The sequence below is a fragment of the Drosophila novamexicana genome, unplaced genomic scaffold (genome assembly GCF_003285875.2).
Source record: "Drosophila novamexicana strain 15010-1031.04,08,12 unplaced genomic scaffold, DnovRS2.1 tig00000485-arrow-pilon, whole genome shotgun sequence".
Classification (NCBI taxonomy): Eukaryota; Metazoa; Arthropoda; class Insecta; order Diptera; family Drosophilidae; genus Drosophila; species Drosophila novamexicana.
Genome location: NW_020824808.1, coordinates 3,828,725 through 3,852,668, shown reverse-complemented (window position 1 = coordinate 3,852,668; position 23,944 = coordinate 3,828,725). Strand labels below are relative to the sequence as shown.

General features: G+C 40.4%; 2 protein-coding genes across 2 annotated transcripts; one reads left to right on the top strand and one right to left on the bottom strand.

Annotated features, from left to right (window-relative positions):
- Window positions 1–4,465: 4,465 nt before the first annotated feature.
- On the bottom strand, window positions 4,466–20,650 carry LOC115761349. Its single transcript, XM_030703094.1, has 7 exons — window positions 20,140–20,650; window positions 14,087–14,520; window positions 9,307–9,953; window positions 9,118–9,253; window positions 7,648–7,781; window positions 5,532–5,760; window positions 4,466–5,466 (listed from the first exon to the last, which is right to left on the bottom strand). Exons 2-7 carry the CDS (start codon window positions 14,139–14,141, stop codon window positions 5,360–5,362), a joined length of 1,308 nt encoding a protein of 435 aa, XP_030558954.1. The 5' UTR covers window positions 14,142–14,520; window positions 20,140–20,650; the 3' UTR covers window positions 4,466–5,359.
- Window positions 20,651–21,108: 458 nt separating this feature from the next.
- Window positions 21,109–23,332, top strand: LOC115761679. The gene is made up of 2 exons (XM_030703535.1): window positions 21,109–21,740; window positions 21,968–23,332. The coding sequence occupies exon 2, from the start codon at window positions 21,973–21,975 to the stop codon at window positions 23,146–23,148; it is 1,176 nt and encodes a 391-aa protein (XP_030559395.1). The 5' UTR covers window positions 21,109–21,740; window positions 21,968–21,972; the 3' UTR covers window positions 23,149–23,332.
- Window positions 23,333–23,944: the final 612 nt, after the last annotated feature.

Here is a 23,944-nt window from a genome sequence, read left to right as displayed (position 1 = left end):
GCACTAAGAATAACAAAAGCTATTGGGGTTGTTTCTGTTGTTGTGGCTGTTGTTGTTGCAACAAAGTGTATGCATGTATGTTGTGTTTTTCTTGCTGTGTGTTTGTGTTTAGAAGCAACTTTGGCCCTCTGCCAGCGTCTGCAGTGGTGAAAAGGAAGCGGGTCGTATGTGCAAGTTAGCCCATTTCTTTTATTTTTATACCCAATACAAGCTATGCGTGTGTGTGTGTGTGTAACTTTTGTTTGGTTTGAACTCCTGAGGTGGCCCGAAAACTTTGCATGTCTGCTTGGTAATTCATGGATTGCTGTTCATGAGGTGGCGGTTTGGGTCGTCTCTCTCTTGATTTGATTAGCCGACAACCACAACACAGTTCGGCGGACCAGTAAATAAATTTATGTATATTTTCCAAGCATAAAATATGGCATTAAAACTTAATGTGCGGCTCCGAGCACGCAACGAGGAAGAAGCAGAATATAATACACAAAAGGGCAGCATATAAAGACATTATTCGAATGTTGAATACAAATTGCTGACTAAATTACAGGCTGGCTAATAAGCCGTCCAGCCCAGATAATTACGTGCTGGCGTCTTCTATTTGCCACCCTGATTAACGAAGCCGCATTAGCATATTTTTCTATTTCAAAAGTTGTGACAAATCACTTTATTGACATTTTTTTATGAAGCGGCGAGTTGCGGCTTCTTAAGCTTTACGTAAACAATCAGTCTCAAATGGAAAATGCCTGCTTTAAGGCGTGCCCACGCCCTCAGTGCGCGAGCTTAAGATTGACGCGCCATTTACGTGCCACAGAAACATTTTTCTTCCTTCCGCGTGTCTTAATTAACAGTCCCACATATCAAACCATTAAAAATTGCCCGACCAAAGTCTAGGCATAAATTTATGTTTTCTAGATAAAGGCTGCCAGTTAAGACGACAACAGTGCCATTGTCTTTGGACTAGTTCGTGCGACGGTGGATGCTAATGAACTGCGCCAGCCTATGGGGCGGTAAGAACAATGCCACGATGCTGCAAGCAAGGGCAAAAGTTTGCACAACAAACTTATCGATTTGGTACTATAATAACGCACAATAGGAAAGAGCACATCGAAGTTTTCAAAGGTTAATGGATGAAATGTGTAAAAGTTTGCCATTTTCCTTTTTGAATATGCTTGACTATATCTAAGCAATTTCCTCTTATAGACGTTTGCATTTTTAAAGTGACCGAGTCGTTAAGGCAATGGTTACGATGTTGGCCAGTGTATTTGCAAGGTTCGGTTGATATTGCACTAATTTGAACTGTAATTTATGAGTAATTTTATGCGAAAATATACGTAGGCAACAACTACAACTAGGCATACGCATACCATCATCTGGGTCCACATAATTTAATGGCATTTAACCATCCAATCGTTTATGTATATAATGCAGCTTGTGTGCACTTTGTTGTCAAATAGCTACATCATAATATGCATCGCTGGTTGGTTACCTTCGCATTCAGCGTGGCACTCTTCTGGTGAGCATGTGGCACTCGTTGTATGCTAATTGCCGCATAATTGTGGAAATTTTGTGGGCATGCTGCTGTGCAGTCAGGCGAACAACGTAATTGGTCCAGCTAATTGCGGGACGGCACTTGCTTCGAAATTGATTTAGAAAGTGGGCTAGTGAAGTAAAATGCAAGCTCTACGATTAAGGCCATCTGCAAAAGCTGAGCGGGGGCGTCCCAAAAGCCTGTAGCGAAAACTGTATCATTTTGCTACTAATTTGGTCAGTTCTGACATCGACTGGCGTTCTGCTATTCAGAGCCAAACGAGCGATTTTGCATGCAAAATGCGGTCAAAATGCGGCCAACAGCTGTTGGAATCATAACAATGTCATTACGCCAATGACAGAAAAGTTAAGTGACGCCGACGACTCTCCCGTCGTTTGGACCCGCAGACAGTAAGCATCGCATGGCATGCATAATGTTATAGCGAACACTTTTGGCGGATGCCACACCCAGTTGCTACCCGGTCACTGCAGCATCATTACACAGCCAGAGAGGCCGAAGTTGTTGCGACTTTATTGAATGCCTGACGTTCACTGACATTTTTCATTTTCGAATTTATTGTTGCTGGTCAAGCTGGACGCAAATTTTCTAATTGCCGAGCGAGGAAAACAGTGCCGTGCACTAATGGAGATTTTGACCGGTTATGAGATTGCCTTTAGATCGTATGGGTGTTGGCCTTCGGCAGAGTCCATTTGTGGAGCTTGGCTTAAATTTATGTAGATTTTCAGTCAAGACCATTCAGCCATCTCATGCTTATATTTCATGCGCCCTCTATTAGCCGAATTCATGCAGTCGCAATGGCCGAGATTGATTTATACAATCCATGGCATGCCCTCAGCCATGGATTGCACGCGGACTCTTCGTTGGACATAACGTACTCAGCCGTACCAAATGGAAATTGAATCAATATTATGCAAATAGTTACCGTGGGGGCAGGCCGCTTGTCCGTGTGCTAAGGCTTCCGTCTCCACATGTGTCGCACTGCTCCCATTTTTTTTTCAATCGTCGTCCTATTATTTCGTTGTACTCCATTTCGCTTCGCTCCATGTACCATAACAGTGCATATTGATTTGCCATTAATGGGTGAAATCGGCCTGGAGCGGGCAAGTGGGTCACCAAAGCAGCATATAGCCATCGAGGCAAACAATCGATATATTGCACGTGAATGCCTGAATAGTATTCTACAGTAAATTTATGTTTTTTAGTGTATTTTATTGTGATATTTTTTCAAGCCTATGGGCGCAATCTGCAAAACAAAGCATAATACTATTGTGTTCAAATAAATATTTCTCTAGAATCTCAGAACTTAATAGTGGTAGTAAATAGTTTTGCTGGCAATGATATTATTTTTCCATCGTTGCCCTACAATTTCCAAAAACACGGCATTTATATTTGCTGTGCAACACATTTTAATTAAAATTTCGCTGAGAAAACTCATCAGAAACTTCTCGTTTCCACGAAGCTGTCAGAATTTACCGTGTTCTCATTAATCATAGCTGTTAAAAACTAATTTAATACAACTTAAATCAAATGCAATTGCTCTTGTTGTTGTTGCTGTTGCAGTGCTGCAATTTAGTCATGCACTTCCGCATGACGCACACACACTTAAGGACACGCACACCCGTACACACGCGTGTCGATTGGGGCGTCATAATTACCAACACCCAACATCGCCCATATTTCGGCCAGTCCACCGCGCCTAGCTGGGGCAAAATAAATTTATTAGCTATGCAATCATTGGCAATAAATTTTTGCCCACTTCCTGCCAGGAGCGAAAGGGCCGCCAGCGTCGCCAGACTTCAGCCAGCGAGCTCTGGACATGTTTAAATGGCACCGCTTATGCAATGCATGCTATATATTAATCTTAGACGTCCTGCAAAGGTGCAGGAACAGATTAGAGTGGTCAGATTGCTGTCGGAAGAGGTTTCCTGGCCCACGCACGGCCGTGGTTTGTGGGCGCGTCCTTTGACGCGCTTGCGTGCGGTTCTCTTTCTTTTATTATTTCTGTTTCCATTTTTTCCGCATTTATGCGAGACTTTTGCGTGCGCTTGTATTTATGTGCACCGCATAAAGTTTACTTCATCATCAAATTGGGTAAGTCGCAATGGAAACGCCTGTGCGGCAAATAAACGGAAAATATTTTTACGCGCACACCGAAGAGTATGCACGGTTTTTTTTTTTTTGCAGCCGCCATTTTGTACGTGCGACTTCCGCTGCATGTGTCCATGTGAGCGTGCGTGTGCCGCGCACTGGGGTTTTGGTTTGCGCAGAACATTTGTACGTGGTATTTTAACTTTGCTTCTATTGTATTCTGTATAAATTTTATATGTTTTATTTTGTTGCAAAGAAACGGGTGTAGCAGCAACACCTGCACCGAAAAAGTTTGCTGCGGTTATACAGGTGTTAATGTTTATTATTTAGCCAGAGTGCGTGTCAGCTGTAAATAAAAGCAAATATGATTAAACATGCTCGTGTGAGAACCGACCCAAATACAAAAGACGCTTGACGCTTGTTTTCACATTTATATTTCAAACACTCAAGAGAGAAATAGACAGAGTGAGCTTGCTTTATTTATGCCACATTATATGTAGTTATATTAGCTGCCGCTTTTGGCATGTCATTTTTTAGTTTTAATGATCTACTTCAAACAAGTCAAAGGATGTTGTATTTCGAAAATATTAATCTAAATATCTTTACTACAAATAAAACTGCTTAATGATGAATTTATTTTTAACTTTTGCGTACTTATAGTATATATGTATAATAAACCCTCTACTGTTGTTCAATGGCCGAGGTCATTTTTGCACTCAATCGAAAAAAATATGTATATAAGGGGCCTTTGATTCAATTTTCGGTTATTTTATTATTTTAATTTATTTACCTTTTGTTTTTCATTTGAATTCTGATTTCTTTATTAAATAATATTAAAAGAATTTACAAAAATAATATGAATTTAGTAAACTTGAAATAGTAGAGTTTAAAACCCTTTGATACAGTTTTAAATTTGATACTGTTTTAAATTTAAACTGTTAAAATTAAACAAATTATTTTTAAGTAAATATAAATGCTGTCTTTCTTCAAACTGAAAATGACGCAAATGACATTCCTAAAGCAAATGTTATCTGTATGTAAGGGTGTGTGTGGTAAATTTGAGGCTTGAATTTCGCTTTGGTTTCATTAAATTACTTACACAGAAACTAAGCTCAACTATCCGTTTACTGTGTGAAAGGTTTGGGATGTTAGAATTGTCAAGCAAAAATGCTTTTAATTGGATTTCGTTTTGCCAGAGACTCACTTGAAGCAAACATTTAAATAACTATTTTTGTACGGTGTTCGTAGTACTCCTCTTTCACCGTCTGCCATTTTCCTCTCGTCTAAAAGTTAACAGTTAAGGATAGATATGCATTTGCACGCAAAGTGAAAACTTTACGCTTGTATGTGTGAGGGAGACATGATATTTGCACTAGATTTACCACATTTTGTCTAAAGTTACGATGCGTTTCAATTTAAAAATGGCTCTTTATAAATATAATCTGTATGTACCTGTGCGTGGGTATGTCTGTAATTCATCTTTGCTTTTTTTAGTACTAGCACACATACACTTTAGTACTAACATACAGACACTTACTTTTACTGATTGGGCCATCGATTTGAGTGGTTGCCGGGGAGTTTCCTGTTGTCGGTTATCGCTTAGAACTAAAGATTTTACACTTTAAGTATACAAAATCACCATTTATGCTTTGCAATTGCAATTGCAATTGAATTGAATTGAATTGAAAATCATGCATCCGCCCTAAACTCCACTCTCAAGTCACTTTAGGTCAGCTCGGGCTTGAGCAGCCACTGACCAATGCGCGCCAGGATGATGGTAATAGTCAGCAAGCGCAGTAAATTGCTCTCAACTTGGCCAGCCGAACTACGCACTATGAAAGGGCACAAAAAGCAATTAAACTAGGTGCCCAATAAGGCACACCCGCTGTACACTTACCCAGCAGCATGGTCTCGCGATTGTCAATAATGCCAGGACGGCGCTGTAGAATGCTTTCCCTGCCGCCTTTCCACAGCACAGGCGATATGCTAGCCAGGCACTTGACGCGCATTTCGCCGTCATGAAAGTGTCGTGGCTCCAACTCCAGCTGCAGGCCCAGTATCGAGGTGATTAGTCCGTGTTTATGCACAATATCGTTGTATTTGTGAAGGTACTGCTCTTCTAGTATCTGTAAGGTAAGCCCAGACATGTGCATTGTTTTTAGTAAGGTGAAGATGTCTGACTCTCTCTCTCTCTCTCTCTCTCTCTCTCTCTCTTTGTTTATTCCTATTCGCTTCCTCCGTATGACTGAGCACAAAGTTAAATAGCGTTTTCCTCTACGCTTGCTTTTAATTTTCTTCTTAAGCATTCGTATGACACACACATAACAACAACCACTATGCCGAAGTATTTCAGACGTGTCTGGCCAGCGCTCAAAGACTGTGCTAAAAGCAAATGGCCCTTTTGTTCGCAATGGAATGCTTAGATGTCTGAATTGAAGGTTGCAATTAAGAGAACATGCAGGCGCTTTTTAATTCCCCCCTTTAATGCTGCTGTTGTCAGCAAAATGGCGGTGAGTCCGATTAATGGTCTATGATGCACTCGCAGTATTCTAAAGCATATGTGAACAAAAATGAAGTCATTTGCTCAGACCTCAGCACCATAAATAAGAGAAATACGAAGTGAAGATACAAATTGTAAAATTGGAAAATAAATAGCTTGAACTTTTTGCTTCTATATTGGATTTGGAGTGAGATTGGATTGAGCGCGGATGCGGGCGCCGCAGTTTGGCACTTTGCAAGCGAAATTGTTGCCATTTGTTATGCGATTGGGTTGTCATTCTTTATGGCGTCCATAAAAATTACAAAGCTCCTGAATTCCAAAGTTGAAAGCGAGTTTAAACTTGAAAGGCATAAATTAAACATGCTGAAATGGTCGCAATTGTGTCTGTGCTAGACTGACATAAAAACATGCTGCAAATGCCAGCAGCTGTCCTGTGTCCAAACACAAAACATTGAACAAGGACGAGCAACTAGACAGACCCTATAAAACGGGGACATTTAAAATGCCCATCGCATTCCTAGTTAAAGCCAAAGACAGAAATGGGATCCAGAGCGAGCTCCAAATGTTCGTTAGACATTTTGTGGCCACAGCAAGGACAACGCAAGAATAATAACTTTCCTAAAATATCGGAAAAACATATTCCCCTGTCTATTGAGCATTAATTATTAGTTACAGGATCCTAAAAGCAGAGAAGTGGACTTATAAATAAATAAACCATTTATTTTTAAACGTTAATATGAGAAGCTACTAGACAAATCTTATTCAATAAACATTTAAAATGAAGTAAGTAATCCCCATTGGCGTGGTGCAAATAAGCCGAGAGACGTGCCTAATCGTACTTATTGATTTTTCTTTTATTTACACAAGTGGACACAGAAGGGCGGCCTAGGCAGCACTGGGCTCAGCAGCACCAGCAACATGGTACAATGAACTAACTCGTACCTTAACGCCTCGATTCACACAATTTGAGTAGCATGTAGTCGACAACTATAAAATGCATGGGGACCTAGTCCCTTAGTTGCCTCTTTATTCTTCATGCTCAGCTTCGGATCGGCAGCCGTTTTGTGTTCCGGCTACAGTATACGTGTAACGAGCTTTCAGCTAGATGGATGGCCCAGCTACACCTACAGAAAACTAACAACGTGCCATAAACCATTCCAAGGCCTATGGATAACTAGAGGGAGAGAGAGAGAGAGAGGGGGGGAGGTATTAAGGGTGAGGAAAAGGCGCGGAGATAGGCAAAGCTGGAATCCCAGCCCGGTACATGATTTTTGCTCGTGAAATAATTTCTGGCACCTACATCTGGCAGCTGTGCCAGACATTTGGATACTGCTCCCGTACCCACTCGACCCCTTGGACCATTGTTGGGAGTTTAAATATTTACTGTATGCATAATTTGAAAATTGTTAGTAGTAGCAACTTGTGTAGGAGGGACCTGGCGAGCTTACCCAAACAACAAGAAATTGACAGAAAAAGTTGGATTTTGGTGTTTTGGTCGTGTTTTAGAACCTACCGGTTGCTCATTGATGAACCACTGTAAATGCGATGCTGGGTGTGATTTCCCCGATGTGCAGTTTAAAGTTAAATATTCACCGATTTGATACTGATGTTGCTGCCCCCTAATGTGGGGCCCGTCGCGCGGTAAAACTGCAAATGAGAACCAGCCAAGAGATTAAATACAAGTTCATAAATACATACACCGTTTAAATTTCTTCATCAGTTCCATATTCCTTATATTTCTCTATTGACCAACTTAATAAAAAATTTATATTTGGTCAAGTACTCAAGATTATTTCACCATTATTGGTGAAGCAAGCAAGGCGCTAAAATATTTACAAATCCCAGTCTAAACAAATATATGTAGTCTAGCTACTCAAATAATACGAAAGCACCACTAGTTCAATAAAAAAAAATTGCACATAAGTTGTGAATATAAAAACGCTAACAAACACAAAATATGCTGTACGTGGCCAAGCTGCGGAAATATCCATTAAAACGGCATTTTAACTTATAAATCGTCGGCTTCGACCCATAGCTATAACTGCCGACCGTTACCATGCCAAATATATTGATATAGCCAGCGCTTCCGTAACGCCCACTGTTCAACCCGGGCAGCAGTTTTACATATTCCCTTTTCAGCTGGTGTTGTCCATTTGGCTTAAACAAATACGTGCATGAACATGCCTGTGCACAATACAAAAACTACAGTGAATAAAACTGCATGCGATAAACAAAAAAACATACACATTCGTGAAATTACAGATAAATGCTATTATGGAACCGCAGCTTATGAATGGCTTTTTAAAAGCATTCCAAACACTATACAAACAGCTCAGGAAGCCGCATTTACCGCTCTAAAAAAACTGCATAAAATGAGTTCAACTTTAAGCGATGTGTGTGTGCGTGTTCGTGTGAACATGTGTGTGTTCCTGTGGGTGTGACATTCTGTGTATTCATTAGTGTATGTATGTGTGGCATTGCACTTATTGTTATAGTCCAGAGTGTCTGACTAATAGATACCCTTAGATAGGCTTAAATTGGCCTGACACAGATATTTATACCTTCTACATATGGCTATACATTTACAAGTAAAATAAAGGTTTAAGTTTCAGCAACATTAAAATAAATAGAGTATTTTTTTTTATTTATTTAAACTGTTGACTTTGGAATTAAAAAGAAAAAGTTAAACAAATATAGCGACTCGAATGCTAACACCAATGGAAATGGCCAACGACCAAAACAAAATGGTTTGTAAACATGACATATGTAGTCGGTGAATTTATCTTAAATACATATACTAACTAAATGCCACATTTATGAAATTTTCATAAATAAATAAACCTATTTGTGTACCAATTCAATATTTGTCTGTATTTGCAAAAGAAATTTGTATGCAAATATTTGCTTAATGTTGGTGTTAGTCGGAAAGCTGGTTTGGGTTCTAGATGGAATGCTAAAATAATATCTGAAGGATTTTACTTACAGACAATGTCCAGGCGACCTTCGCCTTGCACTGAAGAGAAATTTGGCGCCTCGGCGGAGATTTCACAGCGGTAGAGGCCGGTTGAGTTGAGGGTCAGACCACGCAGCAGCACGCGGCTAGCATCCGACAGCTCCTCCTGTAAAATATAGGTAATGGTCTTGAGCGAACACTGAATAGTTGTTTACGTACAATCACGCGCACGCCTTCAACGCGGTAGCTGGTCTTGGCCGGACGCGCCTTTGGCACATAGCGATAGAACTCCTCGTTGTCTTTGTACCATTTAATGGCGTACAGCTCCTCGCCTTCCTCCTGAGGCTCTTCGTCCTCTTCGCTCTCATCATATCCATCTTCCCGTCCAAAGTCGGGTATGTAGGAAATGGAAGCGCTTGCGGTGCCACTGCTGCTGACACTGTTACCGCTGCCCCCGCCTCCATTGTGAACACTGGCGCCCACACGACTCCCCAGATAACCTGATGCTGCACTGCCCCGATAAACACTGTGGCCGTACGGCGACTTCTCGGGCAGCGGCGGATGGTGTCTGTCCGTTTGACTTTGATATTGCCTCAGTGCCAATGGCTGATGCTGCTGTCGACGCTGTTGATACTGCCGCTGTCCTTGATGCGTACGACGATGCGGCTGCCGGTCAAAGTCCGTATCCACGTCGTGTGGATCGCCTCCGCCATGTGAGAAGCGATCGCGAACTCGATGTCCGCTGCTAATTATTTGTGGTCCGTGCGTCCGATTTAGCTCGTATTGGCATTCCATAAAGGCCGACTCCCCACGCATCTTGAAGGCGGGTATGGAGACTTTGACCATGCGCACGCCCAGTGCGAAACCTGCTAACGAGAAAAAGCAAGCGCAGCTTGCATTAAGGGACTGCCATAATAATGCCTGCAGGTCATGCACCAAGCCAACTTTTGCACTGCCCAATAAACTTTTCATTGCGTATTATACGTTTCATTGCGTATTGGCGTAATTGATATTTGCCAAATGATATGGGTTCTGGCTTAGTGAGTGAAGTTCTGACAGAATATACATTTAACACACAACACCAATATGAATTCATAATTTATGAGTGAAAATCTGAAAAATTGGATGAAAAAGCGATGCATGTAGGCAATCTTAAATGCTGCCAATGAGGTTCCCTTTTTTATTATTCTGTAGCTGCATGGCTCGTAAATATTCATAACTGACTACGTAATCGCGCTTAATCCTTTGTAAAATTATGACGCCGGCTGCCACGTCGCACATCCTGGCCACAAATTACAAATCGCGAACGAAGAGCGCCAACAGGATATTGGCTCGCATCCTCGCCAACTGGGGTTGCTGCTGTTGGGGCCATGTTCATGCAGCGTTAAATTAGAATTTCAGCTTTCTGTTTTGTCCTTTTTTAAATAAACAATTTAATAACTAATAAAACTCTACGGCTTTTAAAGTAAACAAAAAAGTCGTTGAAAATTTAAAATTTGTTTTTTGGCTAACAAAACAATCGCAGTGCTGCCAACGTTTTATAGCTCATGTTCAGCATTCCACAGAAAGACCATATAAAAATTAGTTCAGCTATAAACTCATTTCAAATAATGAAATGGAGTACTATTCAGGTAGGTGCAACAAATAAAATATACTGAAAAATATTCAAGGACTCAACATGAGTTCGCGTACAGTTTTTGGGACAACTGTCAGGATTAAAGTCTTATTATTCTTTTAAAAATATACAGCTTTTCTGTGTGGCAGATAGTTTCACGCAGACTGCATATGGGCCCACTGAGATAGGCCCATGAAGTAACAGTTGCTTTGACACAAATGTACATTTGCACACATTGACACAAAGCAGCAGCGTCGACAAAGCAGACACATGTCATTTTGTCTGCATAACAAAGTACATTAATTAAAAGGAAAAATACTTAAAAACCCGCATCCACATCAGCGGCAACAGCAGCCAGAAGACAAAAGAAATGCCTGCAGAAACGACATGGACAAAATGTCTGGGCTACAATGGGGAAAACAACAGAACATCTGATTAAATGTTCTGGAAAAACAGATTTTACATAAAATGCTGAAGAGATTGAATGAAAAAGATATAATACACAATTCTTTATTATTAGATGGAAATCCATCATATACCAATCTCTTAACCTATTGTGGCTTGAATTTTATAAATGCTGCCATCAGTTGCTTTCAGAGCTCTAAGGTTTAACTCTGCTTAAAATTATGGAAAAGAATGCCCGATGCGGCGCTCTGTTTACAAGTTCATTTTGCATAAGTAGCAACAGCAGAGGGGGTGCGATATCCGGCGAGCAAAATTACTCAGAATACATGATTAATTATGTATGATTTTCTTCTCATTAACGCATTTTGAAACAGGCTATTCCCGCCTGGGTACCTGTGGTCTGCATCGTTCTCTGTAGCAGCCTTGTCTGAAATTAAACGCTTAGCATAATTCGATAACATTGTCAAACATGGGGAATGAACGGTGGAAAAGTGAAAAAGCGAGCAAAGCTACAAAAGGGGATAACAAGCAGCGTAAAATAGGTTAAATCGGGTGCAGCAGCGAAAAGCATCGCTTCCATCACAGAGGGCTAAACCGAAGTGCCTTGCCAAACAGCGCATAATGAAGGCCGCCATTAGAAGATAAAACAGGCCAAAAATCTATCAAAGCGGCTTACTTGGACGGCCAACAAGCGGACGGCCTCGGGGTCGGCCATAGTGAAAGGGACTAAAATTTCAGACCACTAATGAGTTCAGTGCCTGCACAGCAATTATACGGCCCCAGTCGGGAGAAAAAACTTTTTATCTGCCAAACCGTTTAGCGTAAAATTCTGTCAGTGCCAGGGCCAATCTTCTGCAGACAATGGCCTGCTTGGCAGCCTATCAGTAAAAAGTTACCAAAAACTGTCAAAATATTAAAGGTTCGAGAACAACAAATTCTGTCAGAGATATTCAAATGCCAGGCAATTAAACGTGATGCGCATTAAGGCCTCTCTTATTGCTCGTTGAGCTTGTAGTTGTTGAGCAGATTAAAGTGTCTAGACTTCATTAACATGTACATTTATCATTCTGCCCCTTATGCATAACGATGAGGTATTGACATTTTAAATTTTCCCTTGTGTATTTAAAAAGCGATTAAAAGACAATTAATGCTATTCTCAATTATGGGGAACTTGATGGCGCCCGAAAAAATAAATTTCTTGTGGACGCTGCTTGACCTTGACCTAAATATGAAAACAATCTTTTTTTAAAATATGAATTTCATCTGAGAGAATTTATAATAAAAAGGCTTTAGGTTAGTTTGACGCAGTAAGCGAGCAACAACAAAAGCTGCGGTGGGGACAGCACAGAGTCTAAAGCGTCCTGTGGTGCGGCAACTCATCAAAAACAACAACAACAATAATATAATAGAAAAAATTACAACAGTTTTCAGGCGCTTAGCTAGCTCAAAGGTAACACTACGCTACACATTCCATACTCATACGCCCCGTTGCTGTGCGATTGCGTGTGCATTTTTGTTTTGAGCCGCAACAAGCGACAACAACAATAACAAAAAAAAAAATGTATTCAAGTTGACACAAATCTGGCGCAAATCCGCAAACACAAACAGAAAGAAAAACTAACGAGAACAAAACAACAACAACAACAGCAACGACTTCAACAATGCAACTTTAAACGGGTCTGACATGACGAGCGATGCAAATGTATATAAAAGTGTGTTGGCTTACACTGTGATGGTGCGTGCTGTTGTATGAGAGAAGTACTCTTGACTCGCAGCAAAGCATTTATGAATAAAATAACACTAACGACAGCAACAAGCGTCTGACAAGCGATGCCAAATTAAAAGCGAAATAAAAAATTCGTTTGTGGCTGGCGTCGTTGCAGCTAAGCTTACACATAATTGAAAAAGTAATAACAATAAATGCAGCACCAGGATGAGCCAAGTTTGACTGAACCACAGAGCGTATGAGTGATGGTAGCCACGTCACGGAAATTGTAAGATATCATATGATTTGATGGCACTTGAAATTAAATACTGCTCTCATGCAACGAGAGACAGAGAGAAAGAGTCAAATACAAGAAAATTTGCTGCACAAATTGAATTGAGCACCGGGGACGGACCCCGGCACCCGCCGCACGTACGTTCGGTGACGCAACACGAAATAGCGAACGGTCTTGTTGCTCTTGTGGTAAATACAGCGTGGTGGCAGGATGGGAGCGAGTGCGTCACACCCCTTAACTGGTTCATTTGGCATGTGTGTTTTGTGCGCACTTTGAGTACGATTACAGGTTTGCAAAATGAAATGGAATTTATGCCAATGCCAATGCAACAGCAGCTGCAAGTCCCTGTTGGGGCGCGTGCGTCACCGCCGTAGCATATGTGGATATGCATATGACTGATTTCTGCAGGGAGCTACAGCTCCGAGCCAAATATTTATCAGCTGCAGCAAAAACCGAGCTACCTGGCCCTTCACAGTTGCAGCTATTGTAACTGCATTGAGTTTCAATTGAGCCAACTTCAAGCTCAACAGTCATGCAAAAATTCTCTTTAAAAATTATCATGTTTTATTTACGAAAAACTCTAAATGATCGTCAGGTTTATATGAGTCAAGGACCCCTATTTGTAACAGCAACACGTGCGTCTCACATGGAACATAATCTAAATAAGCAAAAGAAACAGCTGCTACGGGGAGTGAAGCATTGTGTATGGCTGTACCAACGGGCATATGCTGTTATCGGTACACACACGAAGGCAGCCAAAAATAACACAAGCCACAGAGACAACTGTGCGGGTGTGGTGGCGCCGTGGTGTTTAAACGCCAAAAGTGACTAAGTTCGGCAGTTACAATTTGCTTTTTATTGACTTGCAAGGTGCTGACAGGCGACACCCCGCGTCGACTTTTTGCTCAGTCGCGAATTTGGCAAATTCCGTACCTTCCCCCCACCGACATCTCCTGCAATTGGAAATTTTGACACTCACCTTGTAGTAAGCAGCAAATGAGCAGAACGATGCGCATATCGTTTGTGAGTTTCATATTTATGACATAATAATTCCTTACGTCAAGCTTGTGATACAACGCCCTACGTTGGGCGTGGCGCAAAAATTGGTATGCGCCTGGAGTTAAAGTTATCTGCGACTTTGGATCTCTTTGTGAGATGTTTTCCTGCAGACTTAAGTGATTTCGTCTTTTTCTTTTTCAACAGTTCCTCGTGTTAGTTTTTGTTTCATTTGTTTATTGGATTTGTTGGCATGGCTAGTTCGGCTTGTTTTGTTTGCATATTGTTTTGTGCAACTTTTCGCATAAATTTCAGCCTGTTGCCATTTATAGTTGGCATTGTTAAGAGTCTCGAGTAGAGAGTTCCAAGTCCCATGTGTAGACACAGCTAGTGGCTCATTAAATGCGAGTCTGAAGTCTGCAAAGAATATAAATAGACTTAAATAAGCTTTAAGCAGCATCATTTCAGCCTAAGTTGATAATTTATGTAAATGCAAAATATAGGAATTCAATATAATGAAATATAAACTTAAATAGGCCAATAAGATTGTTGAGAAAAAAACTGAGTCCTATGGCCAGCACATATCTTATGAATTCTACTATTCCCCGCTTTGATTGTTATTTTTGTTTCTCCAACACAAAAAATAGATAAACACAAGTGGACGACGCCGTTACTTCAACAAGGGAAATTATTGTTAAACATGAGCTCTTCAACTATTATTGATTTCCATTGACATTTTAAGGACTCTGATAGCAAATGTTCTCTTGACAAATATAAAGCACATCATTTATCTAGTCAAGTATGATAATGTGAACAAAGAGTGCTGCATCAATTTATCATAGAGCATTTAAGAACAATAAATTTTAAAATACACAAATATATAAAAAATAAAAATAAAAGCATAAAAACGGAATACCATGAAATTTAAGTAATAAATAAAATACACCCTGCCTTGTCCAAGCTCCTAAATCAAAGAGCATTTGTCGTGTTTTTGATTTAAAATTAAATACAAATCAAAAGTCATCACAAAGGAAACAAATGTGTGGCAGAGGAGCAGAGCGAAAATGTAAATGTTAAGTGAAACGTTATGATGTTGATGTCGACTTGGTTCCTGTTGCCCTCGTCTCTCGTTGCAATTTTTTTCGCATTTGGCAAATGAAACTTTCTGATGCCTTTACCCACAGACGCAGATGAATTTGTCTGTTCTAGTTCCTATTGCTGCCCCGGCGGGACACTATGCGCAGTTTCAGAAAAGTTTGTAGAGTCTTCTAAAGTTTATTTTGTATTCCAATTGCTTTTGTTGTTATCAGTGAACGAAAAATGCTGTGCCTGCGATTATGCAGTAAAAACTTTTGCTGCGCCGCCATTTTGCATTGCAAAGCGCGGGTACCCAAATTGGGCTGCGCGATGGGCGACACTACGTGACACGGCGCGACGAAAGTTTCTGGATTGACGGCATGATTGCATGCAAAAGAGGGTCTATAAGACTAAGGTAATGCAGCAAGCAGCATTTTTCCGCTGCATTTTCTGGGAAAATTGACTAACTCTTAAGTTTCTTAAATATGTGCAAACATTGCTGCAACAAATGTTATTCATCTTTGACATTCTTCAGGGGATTGAAAATTTGAGCTTTGTAACACTTTAAATACCGATTCCTATGCCGCATGTCTGTGGGAATATGGTATTTCCTTTTTTTGCCTGGCTATGGTCCGGCCAGAGTTGTGGCTCTGTTACCATTAGAATGCAGCTGCAGATTCACAGTCGACTGCAACTGCTGTTTTTGTTTGCTTTTCTCCTGCCCTCAATTTACTCACAACTCTGGCCCTGTCGTCATCTTCATCAGGAACTTTGTTGTGGTTCTTACTGCTGCAAAAGTTATTAAAGCTGCAGCCGCACTTTATTATTGTAAAACAAGCAAGCGCCACAACCGACAACTTGTCCCTCTGGTCTGCCATTTAGTTTGCAGTTGTTTATTTTTCATAGTTGTCTGAAGTTTTTGGGGTCATGTGTTTGAGTTTTTGTGTGCTGATTTGGTTTATCAAGTATACCTCAACTTTGTGATAGATAAAAAATGGCAATTAATACAAACTATTGCTTCTTATACGCAACATAAATACATGTATATATATATATATATATATAGATATATATATACAAGCAGTATATATATATATTATATATATGTTCACTGACAAATTAAATTTACGCGATGACCCACGAAGTACCACTTGCACTCCCTGACCACATGTCAAAGATGTCAAGCTGCCTATTTGTGCATAATATTGATTTTTGGTTTTGACGGACGACTGGGGACCCACACCAGATATTAACAAATTGACAAACCGTTTCACACAAATACCCACAGATATAATATATTCCATATATCTACAATTTGAGTATTGTATAAATATGTATGCTTGTTTTAGCTGCTCGTGTCGTCGCGCCTGTGCGGGCAGACCGTGCATTACCAAAAATCAGATTATAATTCAAAACAGCAAATTGCTGTTGGCTTAGGTCAAAATGTTTGACACTTAATCCAATTTAAATATAAATTTTACATTAGTAGGGAATACAAAATTAAGTAGATTACTAAAATTGCCTTAACGTCAGCTTTTATAATATTAAAATGAAGCGGGCTATCTGGCTGACATCAGTATTATAATATTTTATTATATATAAAAAGCTTCCATTTGACCAAACTAAGTTCAAATTTTCAATTTTTTCAGTAAGCTCAGAAATGTATTTTGAAACGCATAATTTCTTTAGATATTGTTCAAATTGAAGGAACATATATTGTAAATAAGTAAGCTTTGGCTTTAATAAATATAATTGATCGCCTTTCCATTAGGTATCGAAGAATTTTAATCATTTGTCTTTTAAGAATATCATATGTAGGGCGGCCAGTTATTAACAAACGACATATGACAACTGCGTGAGCCATTTATCATTTATTGGTATATGGATATCCATCGGCTAACATTTCTCAATTGTTGTAAAAAATTAATCAGGTTCCAGTTTGCAAGTGAAGCAGCTGTCAAAAACGTCTGAAACGTGTCAAATTCATGAGGGCCCATTGAAATATGATTGTGAGCGCAAATGCATCTGAAATCGTGAGACATTGCTATATATTTTACTTATAGTTGGCACTGAGGTAAGTCCTGAGAGGCGTCGAACTTTAACGGATGTTGAATAAAGCGACAAACACACAACAGATACACTGGCTCAAATATGTGCTGCAAAAGCTCTAAAACAAACATGATGGACGTATTTTTACGTTTCAGTTGTTAAATATAATGCTTGCAAATAAAACCAGCTCATAGCTTCATACATAAAAAAAATACTTCTGTGCCATGTGGGGGCAAAGTGTTTACGGCCTTTTCATGGTGCTGCAACGTAGAAAATTACCCAAGCCTAAACTAACCATAACATAAATAAACTATGATTATTTATGCACAGCTACGTGTGAGAACTAATAATCTGACATTTAGGCACGCACGCAGCCAGCGTCCTTTATTGCTGTTTACCTATTAAGAGTTGAATACTTGTTCATTTTTGTTAAACTCTGACAGCTGACATAAAAACTAAAAATTTTCAATTTCTTTGGTGTGTGGAATAATTTGAGCACATACACTAAAATTAAATCAACGTCAGGATGAAAACACCATGCAAAATGTATAATATACAAACAGTCAGGAAGACAGCCAACTATAAAAGAAACGGCATTCATTGGCAAAGAAAAAACTTCAATGTTTAATGGCAACGTCACCTTGCGTGCGTCTATGATGATTTATGTGCATGGCACATTAAACATAAATGAGTGCACAGTCCAATATAACAGACACAACAAGAGCTCCAACACCAAAAAGCAGCTCGGTTGCCAATGCTAAGCTGAATTGAGGCAGGTGCACGTCTCCATGCTATGACACAGTACTGCATGTTTCGGTTTTATGTGTGAATTAGGGTGGTGGTAACATTGAGCTATACTCTTTCGTTATTATTCTTTGTCGCAGCCTCGTAGAGTACTGCCATACTTGAAGCACGGCAAGGCTCTCTCTTTTCCTTGACAAGCAAAAGAGACAACAGCTTGTTGTTGCATTAAGAAAAATATTTTGTGTATATGTCACGTGATTTAGTTGGATTTTTTGAGTAATTGCTTTATTGTGGCACTTTCTACGTGACTTAGTACGTTTCCTTATTAATCGCAAATTGGTAAAAATTTTAATATATGTTACCACAGTCTTAATGCGGTGAGAGCATACTATTAATTAACGCCGTCTGATGTCTAATAATAGTTATTTTTACCCGCACACATACACAGCATCCAGTGTTTCCATACCAACGTTTTGTGGTTGCGGTAAGAGCTCCACGACGCCAGGTCCCAAACTGTCGTTGGGCAACCGCAGACGCGCTTCAGTAGGCAAAGCCAAAGTGGGGCTACCCTCAGAAGAGGTAAGGTTTACGCTTGGGTGTCAGTCACATAAAGTCAAAAAATTAACTATTTCATGGAAGACTTGTCGCTCAAGAAAAAATAAATATCAACACCATCCTTATGCGAAAGTCGTGAGATTGCCTTTCGCACCTTGCGCTTAAATTGCGTATGAGTTATGAGCTCGTTCATTTTCTTGATATTATTAGTCTTGCGTGTCACCCTAAGTAAATTTGATGTAAGACTTATTAGCATGAAGCGTGAGGAACTTGAAGCAATGTTGCTTTAAAATTAAAAGCAAACAGCTGGCATTCAGTTTGTGGCTATCCCTCTGGTTAAGCAAAAACAAAATTACGATGGAATAAAGGAACAGGCAAAATATGAGTGTCACGGCCGCTTATCTCAGTTAAGCTACTGCAAATTATTTAAGCCGGAAATTGCGAGCAGCGTCAAAAGGAAGTTTGTCTTAATGTACTAAAGTAAAATGTCGCGTAAGCTTTTGTTAAGCAGAAACAGCTTAACAAATTGTGTGCATAAAAAAAATATATATATATTACTTAATGTTTATTTGTAATCAAACAAATCGGTAATATTTTGAGTAAACTTAAGACATATATATGCATTCACAATATATTTCATGCTCACACCGTCGTATATCTAATGGAAGATTGCTTTTTCATATATATATATAGATTAAATTTGACCTGATCAAAAATTGTTAGTGATATTTTTTTACCAAGCCCACAATTCCGTATGACGAGGCAATGTCGGCATGACTTTGAACGATAAAAACTTTTACTAACAAAACGACCAAAAGAAGAAAAATGTAAAAATAAATTTTTGTAGACGTGAATTCTTGGGGAAAAATGACACATCATTTGAAAAGTTGCGGCACGGAAAGTGTAAAAAATATTCAAGTTTCGCTCAAGTGGCATCCACATTATTGAAAGAACGAAGCTGACGCCTGCAGCTTGAATATTTATGGAATTCTGAAAAAGGATAATTATGAAGTCACGAAGTAGCTTTTATTTTAATAATCAATCTAGAAGCAGAAATGGTGCGTAACTTGCGACTTATTTATATTTGTATGTACATAAGTGCATATCTGACGATATGTTAAGCTATTGTATTCATATTAAGGACAATCATTGTTTACTGTTGTTCGCCATTGTTTAATTTGCATATATTTTCGATTGAATTTTAATTGAATTTATGACGGGGCGCCAAATTGTTTGCCTATGTGGCGCTGTCTACCCCCATTATTTATCTTTTGTTATTGGCAAAGTAACCAAATCATTTTTGCCCCTAGAGTGTGCATTGTTTGTCCAATACTCCCGGTTCCCCGACCTCTGGCCCAATGCTAAGTTCGTTGCAATGTTTGCCAATGGGGTCAACGACTGCCTTTCCAGGGTTGCGAACAGTTGGCAGTTGGACTGCATGATCGCAAAGGTTTCGTGTACATGTGTTTCAAGCTTTGAATGCCTTTTCGATCTAGATGTCAATATTTTATTTGATTTACTCTCTTGCCACAACATTGTCAGTTACTGTTTTCATTTACCGCCCACGCATTACCTACCATTTTTGTTTTCCCTTAAGACTTAAGCACTTACATAATTAACTTTTATATTTTTCCCAGTGCTAGGTTTGCTCAGTCCTTGGCTGCCAATGCTTTATTCACAAGTATCCATCTAGCTGGAAATGTACTTCGTGTGCTTCGATTTTGATCCAATTATGGTTGTTGTTCTTTGAATTCCGCTGTTGGTTCAGCTGACGTTTTTGCACTTTTTACACAAACGCTATTGCCGACTTTTCTATTTCATGTCGTTTAACTGCCTGGACGAGTAATTTATGTCGTGACTTGCATCAGGCAGCCATCAAGCTACCATTAGACGTCACTCGTCAGCGAGTCTGAAACTTTAATTGCCCGCTCACTTTGAAAACAATTGCATACTAATAATTTTCACGCCTGGGCTACTGAGCTGCAGTTCACTTTCTCAACACACACACTGACGTGGCGAAGGCAATGGGCCAAGTTTTACGAAAGGCATTATGCCTACTTGTCGAATTAACGTTGGTATTTGGCAGCTAATTCCACAACCGCAAATTATTGTTAGCATACGATCGCATCCAGCCAGCCAGCCGCTGTCACGTCCGCGCCGTAGACCTAACCGATTCTGACTGAACTGTTCCTGGAACGGGCGCATTTAACATGTTCATAGCCGAGGAGCCGCACAACCTACAATCGGCAATAGCCGCGCCATCGTCCACATTCAGTTCATCGTGCTCCTTGCCATCTTCGGTTGAGCGTTCGGTTGACAGGAGCCAAGCGATTCGTGAGCTTTTTTAGTACACTGAGCGCTTTTGTATGGCCCGCTCATATCGTATGCGTTTTTAAGAGAGTGAAAAGAGGACAGTAAGCATGTAAAAGGTAAAGCATTAAGAGCGTATGAATAGGTAGAACAAATTACTTAAGTACGGTAAAACGTTACCTCAGCTCTATCCAACGAAGTGGGCCGTATTCTAGGCTAAGGGCTAAGGCCTTTGCCGGTTTTGTCATTTCAAATTTTAAGTCTTAAAGGCTCCAACTTGCTGGCATATATATATTTTATTAATTTAAATTCTTCTTGTTAGTGATATGACCAAATTTGACTGAGCACGCTTTTCCTAATGTGGCAGCCAGCAACCAAGAAATAGAAAACACACAAAACCACAGTGAGACACACGCATAGTGCACCCGTATCTATGTGTAGGTTTGCCTGATTGTGTTTCTGTGTGTGCTGAGCGGGCGTTTCAAACGTTGTGGCTTTGCAAAATTCTTAAAAAATATAATAAAAAAGAAAAATAGCGCACAAAGCTGACGTCAAGCAGAGCAAAACCAGGAGCAGCAACCAAAACTGTTAACCTTTTGGGGATATCAAGCATTTACGGCAGCTCGCGGCAACAGTAACATTTAAGTTTTTATCAGAACAAAATAAAGTTTTGCTGTACGGATTGCGCCGCCCACAAAACAAACACAAGAGTAAGGCAGAAGGCGCCTGGCAGCCACAAGTGCGCGCGCTTTGCCTCGAAGGACGCTTGAGGACTTAAAGCAACATTTTTTGTTTTTTCTTCTGTTCGTAAAAGTTGCTTATCCCTTTCAATTCGATTTTTGCCAGAGAACTTAAGAGGGATTTAAATTTAGGTACAGTAGCGGTAACTATTCTTCGTTCAGGTGAGTCAGAAAAGTTGGCGGATGACGCCGTCTAGACGCGTTTCGCATTATTTCCGCAACAATTAAATGCAAATCAAATGTGGGACGAGTGAAAGCTGGTATAAACGTGAAAACGTGAAAACCGTTCTTCATATGCGACATTCAGTGAACCATGTGATCGTCTAATTTGATTTGCATTAAACTGCTTGAATGACGCTTTGCTCACACCTGCTCACACCTGCTCACAGCCACAATGAGCAAAAAAAGGAGCCGCATTGGAAGCAAGCCGGAGGCAACGAATATGCCAAATACTATTTTACCGGCTAAAGCAAATGTCTGTAAGTGTCCCAATAATGGTATTTCCACTGATCGACTGGCTGGCATTGAGGACATTGCCCAGTGCGACAGCTCGGGCGTACCATTTATTTTGGTCGATGGTGTATGTATAAAGTCTCGACAGCAGCTGCAAGCGGCGCTGTCAAAGAGAGAAAAAAAGAATATGAAGCGCATCCAGAAGAAATGCTGCGTGCTTCCTTGGCTGGATCACACGAGCCCTGCAACTGATACGGTACCTATCACTGAGTCGGAGAAAGATGCTAAGGAGGAAAGTGACTTCCTGGCAGATATGCAGCGACTACAGCTAGACATGCTGAGAGCTGATGGAAAACCCGTAGCATATTTGGCAACAGGCTCGATTACGCCTATTGCGCATGCCACCAGTGTTGAGGATCTAGTGCCGCAAATGTCAAGAATGGATGAAATCCGCATACAACTAGAGAAACTGCGCGAACAGCAGCAGAGCGATCCGATTACAGCCACTCCACTGGCAGAGCAACAACGCATAAGGCGGCAAGCCACGTTTGACATTGAGCGAGATGCGCCGATTGAGACGTCTGCATCAAGCATCTCCCTTGACTTCCAGACCCCCATCTTTTCCCAACAGCGTCTGATTCGTGCCACAACCAGCAGCCAATTGCCGACAATTGACACACGACGGACCTTACAAAGGATGAACAGCACGACCTGCTTGTGCAAAAAAAGCACCTCCAGTATGGTGCTGGGAAGTAACAAGTCCTGCAAATTAGAGCCCTTTAATACTCAGAGATCACCTGTGTCACCCATTGTCAATCAAATCGGTGATCTGCTCATGCAGTTGCCACATCAACAACAAGAGAATCTGCCGCGAAACAGTGGACCCTTCTCCTATGTGGTAACCATTTCGCCGAACGTAGGCGGCACTAGCTGTAACGTAGAGCCGCTTCCATTGACCAAAACACGCTCGCTGACGATTCCAAATGCCTCACGCTGTGTAACTGAAACGATTAAGAGAGATTCGCCCATGGATATAGGTGCTGCCCCATCAACACTTCAGCCCAAGTCACGAACATTCTTAAAGATGCCTAGACTGTTCAAGAAAATAAAGAAGTGATTTGCAAACAGTGCTGACGAGTTTATTCGCAAGCGGCAGGATGAGTAGTTAGACATAATGTCTCTTGGCAATTTCATTGCTATTCAAACTTGCCGTTGTTATCTATTGAACTCTCATCAGTTTCAATAGTTATTCGATTAATATATTTCGAAATAAAAAAATATTTAAACGAATAACCAGCTGCTCCATTTATCTTAAAAATAAATGTCTATAAACACTCGCCACATAACAGACATGTGGTCAAGAATTTACTTTGTCTAAGTTTCTTAATGATGGCATAGCAGCCGAATGTGTACGCTAGATACTTATTATGTTCTATGGACGAAAATTACATCTTATTTTCCCCCAAATCTTAATGAGCAATATATTACCCAAACGACTCTCAAGCCTTTTTTGATGCAAAAACTCGTTGAGGCAAGTTCATTGGGGTGCCTAATTGCTGTACACACTTTACCTGCCACGCACTTGTCGCACTTGCATTGCACATTTCCGAGGCATCAGTACCAGGGTACAAGAATGTTTCTCGTTTGACAACGTTTGCTTAATTGTGTTAAAAGATCCTTAAGCTATGTTTTGCCACTTTGCCAGAGCTCGATTGTAAAGTGCCCTCGAGCTTGACCAGCTCTGGGCTCTCCTCAGCCTGGCTCTACAGCATCTCTCATTTCCTGGCCCCTATCAAACTTATGACAGATTTAGCAAAACGTCAGTCAAGTGCTTGGCATGTCTGTTGATGTTGTTCTTGTAGAAGGGGCCTCTCTCGGGTCCAAAAATAATTTGTAGCCTTTCTGGTTGGGCT

Excerpts from the sequence above, each read along its gene's own strand:
- LOC115761349 (XM_030703094.1), bottom strand. The coding sequence starts at position 14,141 with ATGAAACTCACAAACGATATGCGCATCGTTCTGCTCATTTGCTGCTTA. Across the intron at positions 7,782-9,117 it reads AGGTCGCCTGGACATTGTCT|TTTTACCGCGCGACGGGCCC; the intron begins GTAAGTAAAATC and ends TCTCATTTGCAG. Across the intron at positions 5,761-7,647 it reads GGTTCATCAATGAGCAACCG|ATACTAGAAGAGCAGTACCT; the intron begins GTAGGTTCTAAA and ends CTTACCTTACAG.
- LOC115761679 (XM_030703535.1), top strand. The coding sequence starts at position 21,973 with ATGAGCAAAAAAAGGAGCCGCATTGGAAGCAAGCCGGAGGCAACGAAT.